At 44.4% G+C, this 11,857-nt stretch overlaps 1 protein-coding gene across 1 annotated transcript in view; it reads left to right on the top strand.

Moving 5' to 3' along the window:
• Positions 1–11,608, top strand: part of COL14A1 (collagen type XIV alpha 1 chain) — a 144,685-nt gene extending 133,077 nt beyond the window's left edge. Inside the window, 3 exon segments of the mRNA XM_048508594.1 lie at positions 4,047–4,124; positions 5,337–5,492; positions 10,746–11,608. Coding sequence (XP_048364551.1) covers positions 4,047–4,124; positions 5,337–5,492; positions 10,746–11,056 — 545 coding nt within the window. The 3' untranslated portion in view covers positions 11,057–11,608.
• Positions 11,609–11,857: the final 249 nt, after the last annotated feature.

Genomic DNA, 11,857 nt, shown 5'->3' with positions numbered 1-11,857 from the left:
GCTGCGACTTGCCTTTGAACATGGAAATTCCCTTTAATCACCGTGGCTAGTAGCCGGTGCTAGACCATGAATTTGTTTAATATCCCTTTCTAGCCATGCATGGTTTGGTCATCGCTATATCTTCTGCTAGTGAATTCTACATTCTACTCATTGAGTAACCAAATATTTCATTTTTTTCTGTCCTGCATCTATTGTAATTTTATTGGGCACCCAGCTGGAGAGAAGGAAGGAAGTGAAGAAGTCTCCATCAAACCTGGTTCTGCGTCTACTCATAATGGAAGGAAAGATAGGATGTACTAGATTCTTGCAAACTGTGCCGCATAGTTCAGCTCTAAACAGCATCAACCCCTTTTAAGCCTATTGACTTTAGAAGGGCGTAACTTTGTTTAGGATTACACTGTAAGAGGATTAATTGGAATGCTTTATTTAACTTAAGTGGCTTTGGCCATCTGCATCATTTTCTCTTTCAGGAGACATTAGAATTTTACACCTCCCTGCACAATCTTTTTGCAGGCCGCCATTGAGGGGGCTTTTCATGGCTTGGAAGAAATACTGTCCCCTTGTGCAAATAAATGTGTCCGAAATTGCTTACAGGTAGCAACCGTGGATAAAAAGGGAGTTATATATCAGTATCAACTGACCCGTAAAAGAGAATTATTGCACCATCTGGCATTGTTTTTCCTTCGGTAACCTGCAAATCTCTGGCTGACGAAAGGGAGTGAAGGACAAAATGATTACATTGCTCTGAGTGTGATATCTTGCCTTGTCTTGATAGTTTGTAGCGGAGTAGAAGGTTTAACAGTGATGACTTTTTTGTTTTGGAAGAATAAGGAATAGGGAGACCTTTCTTCGACGTGAGCACCTGTACACCAGGAGCAAAGTTTGCCACTGCCCAGAGGCCACCTGTTTCTTAGAATGCTGAATGTCATGGGCCTTGCAAAATGGTCTTAATGCTTTTTGGCAACTTTATGGAATCATAGAGCTGGAAGAGACCCCAAAGGCCATCAAGTCCATCCCCCTGCCATGCAGGAACACGCAATCAAAGCACTCCCGACATACGTTCATCCAGCCTCTGTTTAAAAACCTCCAAAGAAGGAGACTCCACCACTCTCCAAGGCAGTGAATCCCGCTATCGAACAGCCCTGACGGTCAGGAAGTTCTTCCTAATGTTTAGGTGGAATCTCGTTTCCTGCACCTTGAATCCATTACTCCATGTCCTGGTCTCTGAGGCAGCAGAAAACAAGCTTGCTCTTTCTTCAACATGGAATCCCTTCAAATATTTAAACATTACATTGTTAAACAAAGATTTGCAGCCTAAGCATATACTTTAAAATGTGTGTAAAAGTGAGAAAGGTGTATATACGCAATAATGGAATTAAAAAACTCCTGTCACTGAAGGAATGGATATATTGATGGGTAGAAGATGCACTTTGACTACAATGAGTGAACTGGAGGCTCCCTTGCCGTCTTCCGGCCCTTGTTTGGCCCAGTTCTCCCTGCTCTCCGAGGCTGCTGTTAGACCTACTACCTGCCCTCTGGATCCGTGCCCCTCCTGGCTTATTAAAACTTGCCGGGCGGAGCTACGACCCCATCTGTTGAATATCATCAATAGCTCCCTTGAGCAAGGAGTTTTTCCGGATGGGTTGAAGGAGGCAGTGGTCCGCCCACTCTTGAAAAGACCATCGTTAGATCCAGGGGATCTGGCCAATTACCGCCCCGTCTCGAATCTTTCGTTTCTGGGGAAGGTAATTGAGAGAGTGGTGTTGGAGCAGCTTCAGGGCTTCCTGGATGACACATCGGCCTTTGACCCCTTCCAGTCCGGCTTCCGTGCTGGGCACGGGACGGAGACGGTTCTCCTCGCCGTCACAGATACGCTCCGCATGCAGCTTGACGAAGGCGGATCGGCGCTGCTGGTTTTGTTAGATCTTACCGCAGCGTTTGATATGGTCGATCATGACCTTTTGACCCACCGCCTGGCTGTTTCCGGGATACGGGGCACTGTCCTTCAATGGATTGCCTCGTTTCTCCGGGACCGTTGCCAGCAAGTGTGGTGCGGGGACCAAGCCTCCCGGAGGTGCCCACTTCAATGTGGGGTGCCTCAGGGAGCGCTGCTGTCCCCGCTATTATTTAACATCTATATGCGACCACTTGCTCAGCTGGTGTGGAGCTTTGGGCTGATTTGTCACCAGTACGCTGATGACACTCAGCTCATTCTGTTGATGGAGGGGGGAGCTGTCACGGCCCCTGCAGCTCTACAGCATTGTTTGGAGGCGGTCGCTGGTTGGTTACAGCAGAGCAGGCTAAAACTGAATCCATCGAAGACGGAGATCCTTTGGCTGGGCCGCAGGGGGGAGGCGGGGGATTTCCAGCCGCCGGAGTGGGAGGGGACCATTTTGGTGCCGGCCCCCTCTGTCCGCAGTCTGGGGGTCCACCTGGATTCGTCTCTTTCAATGGAGACCCAGGTGGCCCTTGTAACCCGGACTGCATTTTTCCATCTTCGGCAGGCCCGGCGGCTGGCCCCCTTACTCTCTCAGGCAGACCTGGCCACTGTGATACATGCAATGGTCACCTCCAGGCTTGACTATTGTAACTCGCTCTATGCGGGCCTTCCCTTGCGCCTGATTCGAAAACTGAAACTGGTCCAACATGCAGCGGCGCGTCTGCTCACAGGGGGCGCCTTTTGTGATCATATTCAACCTGTGCTGCGCCAGCTGCATTGGCTCCCAGTGGAATTTCGAATCATCTTCAAGGTGTGGGTTTTAACCTTTAAGGCTTTACGCGGCCTGGGACCCTCGTATCTGAGAGACTGCATTACCCCATATGCCCCTACTCGGCCTCTGCGATCAGCAGAGGCCAATTTGCTGGTGGTTCCTGGCCCCTCGATGATGCGGCTGGCCTCCACACGGGCCAGGACTTTTACGGCCCTGGCCCCAGCCTGGTGGAACACTCTTCCTCCAGGCCCTGCGGGACCTTGGTGAATTCCGCAGGGCCTGTAAGACCGAGTTGTTCCACCGGGCCTTTGGAGTGTCCAGTCGCTGAGTGGCGCCCCCTTCCCCTCCCCCTCTCCTTCCTCCTCTGCTTTTTTGCACACACCATCTGATGCACTTTACCACCTTATTATCCTCCCAGAGAGGAACCTGACCTCTCCCTCTTCCTTTTACTGGGGTGATCTTAAGTGAATTGGCCATAATAGGGCACCTATTATGATATTAACCGCTGTTTTAAGTAGCTTTTAATGGATTTTAGTATTATATTGTTGTTGTCGATTTAATTGATTGTATATGTGAATGTTGTATACCGCCCAGAGCCCCCAGGGGATGGGGCGGTTTATAAATCGAAACAATAAATAAATAAAATAAAATAAATAAATAACATATTGCATGCGTGTGTGAAATGGAAAGAAGGCAGACAATGGACTTTTTCTATCTGCGCTGGCACACAGTAAAAGAAAATTTATGATCTATTTGAATATGTTTCTTGCATGTTGCAGCTGTCACCATTAAGAATGTGATTATAACCTGGGTCATATTTTGTTCCGATACACACTTGCCTGTGTTTTTCAGTGGCACAGGACAGCAATTTGGGTGTGCCCCTGTGAACCTTCTTAAATTACAGATTGAATGGGGTGTGTGCCAAATGTTGGCTGGTGCTTACGCAGAAGAGTCGAAAGATGTGTTTGCCACGTGCACAGAACCATCCAGGCTGAGTTAGGGAAAGTGGTAGTCACCCACGGAATCTGCCACAATTAAGAACACAGCAGTGGCTTCCACTTATCGGACTCAGAGCTTGTCCCTAACTTGCGTGTTGAAGCTCTTCCTTCTGAAGTGGTTCAACCCAATAGGAATTTCATTATCATGCTACAAGTGTTATAGCAGGAAGTTGGCTGGCTATCTCAGGAGCTTCTCATGAGAAGACGCAAGAGAACCATTTACCCCTAGCCTCATTTAATTAAAGATGCAGATGGAAAAACATTAACCAGTCATTTGGCTAAGGGTTTTTTTTTCCATCCTGCCATCTGTTCTGATTTCTATTCGTTGCTTGAACAGGTTTACCAGGAGAAAAAGGAGAGAGAGGTAGCCCTGGCGTTGGAACACAAGGACCCCGAGGTCCCCCAGGTCTTGCAGGTAAACTGATCTGAGTGTCCTCATTTTGTAGGGCAGTTCTACATCTGTTAACACAGTATGGGTGTCTACCACAATTGGGCTGGGGATGTGCGAAAATCTTCCCATTAGAATTTCTCCTTGGAGCTTAAGCTTCTGAGTTACTTGAACTTGTTTGTAAAGTGAACCTAACGTTGTGATGATACACTATTCTTTTGTTTTTGGTTTCTGCACTTTGCACAGTTCTCTGTGCACGTGCCACACGGATTTGGGTCATGATATCTTTTTGCTTGTGCACAACCAGTGCACACAAGAATATCTACTGATGAAAACACTGTGCAAAAAGGAATCTTGATGCAATCATGTGATCACATTACGATCCCATTTTTCCCCTCTTAACAGAGTCCCGAATGCAGGAAAATTTGGGCGCACTCGTTCTGAAATTAATTTCAGAACATCTCCAAGTTAAACCAGAAATCAGATGGAGTAGAAGGCAGCCTAAGATAGAGAAATGGAATGGGATGGCACATTTGTAAACACGTAGGAAACATGTGTTAGGAGCCATGATTTTTCCTACTAAAAACCCAATATGACCCGATAAACAAAAGCTGTGTCAGCAATAAAGAAAAGATCAGTCTGTCCAATTTTTGTGCTTTGGTCCTATTCCAAGAGGAGCCGTGTGGCGTAGTGGTTAAGTTCTTGCACTGCCACTCACACCGTCAGGAGTTCGAGCCCCCTGTGGGTGAGACATCCTGGCAGCTGGCTCATGGTCAACTCACCCATCCATCCATTTTTTGGTCGGTAAATGAGTACCTAGCTCATAGCTAGGGGGTAAAGAATAGCCGGGGAAAGCAATGACAAACTACCCCACAAAAGAGGCTTGCCTATGAAATCACTGCTCGCAGTGGTACCCCAGGGTTGGACACGACTGAAGGGGAAACTTTACTTTTACCTATTCCAAGACAGGTTCACATTACATTCATTTCTTATTTTATTGGCAAACATGCTTCCAGCGTGGAAGAGTCATTCTAATAATATCAGAGAGTTGAGCAGATTTTCCCTTTTAGTTGTGAAAGTGTGTCTATGATGCCATGTAAGCACATTGCCAAAGAGTTGCTGGGCAAAAAGGAACATGAATGTGTGAGCCCACTTCAGCATTATTCGCAGGCTCAAACCTCTGTAGAGATTCGTAGGTGATCCCTTTAGCACGGACTTCTGCTTTCGGTTTCCATGCAGGACCTCCAGGTGAGAGTCGAACAGGTAGCCCAGGTCCTCCTGGCCCTCCAGGCCCAAGAGGCGCAACTGGTCACACGGGTCCTCCTGGGGCACAGGGCATATCAGGGCAACCTGGGTACTGTGACCCCTCTTCCTGTGCTGGTTATGGAAACGGAGGTGAGTATGCTTTTCCGGGACATTTGCTTTTGTTTGTTTCAGTTCTACTCTGCTTCTCAGGAGCGCCCTCCATATTAAAGCTGCACTGATTGGTCAGTTCTCACTGCAAAAGTGGGCGTGTCATTGGTATGCAGAGAGAGAGAAGTTGGCTTCTTTTTCCACTGCAGTATCTTGTGCTTCTCCCCCACCCCATCACTTCTGAGGTTCAGGAGGTCAGGATGTTCTGCCGGGTGGTACAAGGGGTTCCATATTTTGGACAAAGGCAGCTGTGCTCGGAAATTGCCAGTCACCTCATACGTGATCAGCTGTAATTGTCTACTCTTTCATCTTTGGATCCAAGTCCTCTTAAAGGAACCGGGAAACATCAATCTACCAGCTCATTCATAGACAGCTACCCCCTCATAGGGACTGTCATTTGAATCACACTTATTTTTTTGTGTGTGACATACCTCATCAACTATATTTACAAATTTAGGAAGCAAACAAAGCCCCATCACGGGCGTAACCTGGTCCAGTTCTTCCAGCATGACTGATACTTCTGTCTAGTTGTTTCCCACCCTATTCAAGGCATAATTTGACATGAAGATATGCAGAGGTGTCTCTAGCATCATTAAGCACTATGGTGACAAAGCATATTTTGGGTATTTGTGCAATTTTGTTGAGATGATTTTCTGAACACTCCCTGCCTGTGGAATAATTTGCCAGGGCTCTGGTCTAGGGTTGCATGTAAGGAGCTCCAATTACTGGGGTCTGATTGGTTTGTCCACAGGGGGAAATGACAGCAAGTAGGATAAAGGGGGTGTACAGTCAGCTTCAAGTAGCTGATGATGCACCAGGGCTGTGTATTGTCGAAGGCTTTCACGGCCGGAATCACTGGGGTGCTGTGTGGTTTCCGGGCTGTATGGCTGTGTTCTAGCAGCATTCTCTCCTGACGTTTCGCCTGCATCTGTGGCTGGCATCTTCAGAGGATCATTCCTACCATCAGATCCTATCATCAGATCCTCTGAAGATTCCAAGATGCAGGCGAAACGTCAGGAGAGAATGCTGCTAGAACACGGCCATACAGCCCGGAAACCACACAGCACCCCACCAGGGCTGTGTTTTCATATCTCTGAACTGGGCAAGGAAATTGTATGTGCCACAACTTGTTTCCACGTGTGTGTGGCCTCAGGAGGCTCGGGACCTCTGTACAGTTCTCCTGCCCATCAAGCCAAATCATGGCAATTTGATTTTGTGAAATCCAAAGGCCTTGTTAAAAGATTAAATGTTCCATTTTCTGTATGTCATACTTCTGTGGCAGTCTTGTTGTCCGAATCGTCTTTCCTGTTGTACTTTCATGTCTTATTTGCGTAGTCTCTATCGTCCCACACATCTGCCTTGAAGTTTTTCATTTGGAGTCACCTCAGGAGGGGGAAAATCCCTGTTTTCCTTGCTTATTCTCATGATTCTAAGACAGGGATCTTCAAACTATGGCCCTCCAGATGTTCATGGACTACAATTCCCATCAGCCCCTGCCAGCATGGCCAAGTGGTAGGGCTCATGGGAATTGTAGTCTATGAACATCTGGAGGGCCATAGTTTGAAGACCCCTGTTCTAAGACATGAGGGCATGAATGCCGCTAACCAGATGTACTGTAATTACCTGAAGCCATGTTGCCGTGAACGAACGAAACAATCTTTGAAAGAAGAGGCTGGCTTCAGGAGTTTTCACTGCATGGAAAACCGGGAAGGAATGATTGTTCTAGTGGTGGCGAACCTATGGCACGGGTGCCAGAGGTGGCACTCAGAGCCCTCTCTGTTGGCGAAAAAAATTGCACAGAGTTATCATGTGATAATAGTGTATTTCCAGGGAGATTATTGGCATTAAACCTAAGAGCTAGTTTTGGGAAGCAGTGTAGAGTAGCATTGGCGGCTGTTAAACCCTATTGATTTCATGGGAAGAGCAGCATGATCCTTTACACCTCGGTTGCTGGCAATTGGGCTTTGCTTCTGAGTAAAGCCTCCTAAGATGCATGATTACCCGTTGGAAGAGTTGCAGTAACAAAGCAAAGCCACCGACTACCACCAAGCTTACTCCCGAGTGATGCGCACCTTGGAGTCAACCGTTTTTTCTAAACTAAAACCTCAGTATTCAGGTTAAATTGCCGTGTTGGCACTTTGCGATAAATAAGTGGGTTTTGGGTTGCAGTTTGGGCACTCAGTCTCGAAAAGGTTCGCCATCACTGTTCTAGAGCAGTGCTTTTCAAACCGTGACCCATGAAACCCTGACATTTCTTGTCAAAGGTTTCCTCTTCCAGACCAGGAATTGTGGGCAGATTCCTTTCCTCTGCCCACAGTTCTACCAATCTCCCCCTGCAGTGTGCAACTATGCACACTGAAGTATACACCCAGTTCACATGATGCCTCTCAGGATTGTCATGGCAAAAATACAATCATAAAGAGGTGTTTTATGTGGTTAAGGATCTTGAAAAACAGTGCTGGAGCACATACAGGCCACACCAAAACTTTGGCCACGTGACGTCTGGATCTTAAAATGTTTGGGCAGGCAAAGCATGAAATAAAACCTTAATGTTGCAGTCATTAAATCTGTAACTTGATAGGCATGGTTTCTTCAGGCACAAGATTAACATGTAGCTCAAATTGGCCTGTGACACTTCCTTGTATTATTAATCTGTATGTTTTTGTTTGTGTCCATCTGCTCCCATCCCTGTTCTTTCTCTTTTTTCCCCCATTTTTGATTTTAAAGGTTCATTTCCTTACAATGGCTTCCCATACAGAACGTGAAAGGCAGTGATTCGGGTAGAGTTTATTTTTCTTTCGTTTGGTGGAAGTCACAATTGGCTACTGAACCACTTTGGAGCTTCCCTCCTTCCACCAGCAATGCTGATCACCACTAACCAAAGACTGCTTGCTTAGTTGTCTTAGGTTTCTTGCTAAAGTTAAAGCACATGGCACATATGCTTCCGCTGACCAGATCTGCTAGGCACAACTGCAATTCACACGCAGCAGGACATCTAGGTACTGACAGGCATGGTCCTGACAGCGTCAAGTCCTTGAAGAGTTTTTTAAAAACCTAATTACTGTTTTGTACTTATTTGAGAGAAAATTGAAAGCTCAGCAACGAGGCCTTTTCAGGAAGGCCTGTCCACAAGTAGCAGGCTTCTGCTGTTAATATGCAGGCAGGCAGCATCAAGAAATTCACCCTAACCCTATTAGAGTAGCTAGCTGTGTAATTTGATGCGGCTGGCAGTGAGCGTTGCGGTGTGCCTGTATGTTTAAATATTGGTTTTATATTTTTATCAGATGTGTATCTGTTTATCATTGCGTAGGAAGGCTGCTCAGAGGTGCTGTAAATAAATAAATATAAGTATAAAGTCAATAGATAAGTCATACACCATTCATAAAGATATACTGTGATTATATTATAAGTAATATGCAACTGGATATAAATGTAATCACAAAACTTACAATGAGGGCACTTAGGCAATTTAAGAAGCGTAATGGGACAGTACTTAGTAACAAATTTTCATAAACATTGTATAAGATCTCATAAACATTGTACATAAGGCAAGAAACCTGTAACATTCATATTGAGTTCCAATAAATTGAAAGAGTCAGTATCACCAATGTTCAATGAGTCTACAACCCGATTTGCTTTAATATTTTTGACTCATTGAACATTGGTGACATTCATATTGCGTTCCAATAAATTGAAAGAGTCAGTATCACCAATGTTCAATGAGTCTACAACCCGATTCCCTTTAAGCATATCGGGTTGTTGACTCATTGAACATTAGGTGATGCGAAATACTTTCAATTTGTTGGAACTCAATATGAATTTTACAGGTTTCTTGCCTTATGTACAATGTTTATGAGATCCAATACCATGTTTATGAGGAATTGTTACTAAGTACTGTCCCATTCGGCTGTAGAAGTTGCCTAAAGATCCCTCATTGTAAGTTTTGTTATTACATTTATATCCAGTTGCATATTACTTATAATATAATCACAATATATCTTTATGAATGGTGTATGACTTATCTATTGACTTTATACTCGAATTAATTGCATATACCAATTAGTTCATTGCCTTGGGTTACAATATATACAGTCCATGCTTCTTAGGCTTGGCTGGCCTCAGATTTTCTAGTATTGGTTTGACTGTATATATTTGCTGATCTGTTTAATAAATAAATGCAACCAGGAAAATACTATTTCTAGGCAAAAAAGGGGCACATGACTGCAACTGGATCAAGACAAGCGGCACGCTTTTGTGCTTTAGTATATCCCGCGTCTCGGATGAAATTGCCCCATCTTGCAGAGACTGAAATACATTTTCACTTTAAAATATATTCAGCATACAAATATCCCTTATCCTCAACCAGACGTCTGGCTTACTTACCTCTGAATTCTTTAGGGGCTCTGGTACAGAAGGGTTACCACTGAAATCCTTTAACTGGAGATGCCAGAGATGGGACTTTTTGTGTTCTCTGCCTCTGAGCCACATTCCCACCCCCCACCCCCACCCCCCAAAAAACCCAGCAGACGAATACTCTGGACTTGACAATGCCCAACCAGTCCTGCACCACGCTTGCCAGGAGAGAACTAGTTTAAGGTTGTGTAGTTTGATACATTGCTTGTCCTTGCAGTTCTTGCAAAAACTGAAAAATTTGTGGCATAAATTATCAACTATTTTAACCCCCCCCCCCCCTCCAATATTATAGGCACAGTTCAGCCAAACATCTTTTAGATACCATTGCTTTCAGGGAGATAGTTTCAGTCTAGGACGAGTTGTGCTAACCTCTCACTGAAAGCAATGGGACAAACTCATTACAGCTACCTGAAATCCCATAATTTAAACAACGCTCAAATACAACTATCTTTCTTTGAGTTGTAGCCATTTGTTTATCCTCCTCCTGGAAACACTGAGATCCCGAAAACTTTTAATTTTTGCCGTTTGGTACCTACTGTTATTTTTAAACTTCAAGGATTTTCTAATCACACTGTATTAAGAGAATTCATTTCTAATAATGAGCACACTGCTACTTGCTGGTGACGGTTTCCAACTAACTGAACTCAAAAACTGTAAAATAATAAAGCTTCCCATATTCACCATTGCTTATTTAATTTTTGAAAAGGCTAACTGCTTCATAAGTAAACCACGGCTCTGTGACAGGCCAAGCGCTTAATGATTGCTTTGATTTTCTTTTCCTCTTCACGTTAACCCTGTGACCGTTCTTGGTGGTGGGTTAAGGTGGATACGGGGATCCAACTGATGAAGACATCCCCGTCGTGCCGTTGCCGCATAACTCCTACCAGATGTATGACCCCGAGGACCTTTATGATGGGGAACAGCAGCCCTATCTAGTTCACGGGCCCTACCCTCACCCCCAGTCCTCCTACCCATCGCCTTATATTGCTCAGCCAGAGTTCACGCCTGTTCGGGACGAAACTGAGGCTGTCGAATTGAGATCTCCCGGAATTAGCCGCTTTACAAGCAGACGCTCCAAAAGAAGCATCGGCATTCCGAGCCGCAAATCAGCGATTAAGAAAACCTCTTCATGAACTGTATATTTTATGTTTGTGTACATTGCGTATTATTTTTGGGCATTGGTCCAGTTGTCCTAAAGGATGTCACGGAAATTGTTTACAGGCTCATATGTTAAAGGGAAAAAAATTATACTGTATATGACCACTGGCAGAACAAGAAAAATGCTGATTATATTGCATGCCAGAAATTATTAGCATTAAAGAGGTTTGTTACCAGATGAACCCTCAAAGAAACCCTTTTCTAGTTCCTTACAGTTGCCAGGTGACTGCTTCAGTTCACATTTCAAAACACTGCATAATTAGCTGTGTATTTGAATTAATCAAGAAGTACAGTAACATCTTGCTTTTTTTGGATGTCTCTGTTCAAATATTGATTGTGTATAACCCTACTAAAGCCAGTTGTATTGGTTGATTTTAAAAACATTTTTTGAAGAAGATTTATATGGTGGGATTGTCTTCCCAAAGTATTCCTATAAATATCTTTTAGAAACACATCAGTAATTTATTGTGGGTCTATTACTACTCTGTTTTATATATGAATAAACATGGCAAACTTTTATAAATTAATTCCTCACCTGTATTGATTTTTAAATGTAAATGGGGCTCCACACAGTGGGGGCTGGACATGGCAGAAGGCTGCAGAAATTCACCCTAATCTTATGATTTTTACACAAGGATTTCACTATTTACTTGAAGCAAAAGAATTCATTTGCTTCTGCACACAGCTGCTAAGGATTATATTCTCATTGTTTAGATTCTATATTTGAACCTTTAAACCAGGGCTGTCAAACTCATTTGTTACGAAGGCTGAATGTG

The sequence above is a fragment of the Sphaerodactylus townsendi genome, linkage group LG09, assembly GCF_021028975.2.
Source record: "Sphaerodactylus townsendi isolate TG3544 linkage group LG09, MPM_Stown_v2.3, whole genome shotgun sequence".
Classification (NCBI taxonomy): domain Eukaryota; kingdom Metazoa; phylum Chordata; class Lepidosauria; order Squamata; family Sphaerodactylidae; genus Sphaerodactylus; species Sphaerodactylus townsendi.
Note: the sequence above shows the minus strand (reverse complement) of the source record. Positions and strands in the feature narration are given on the sequence as shown.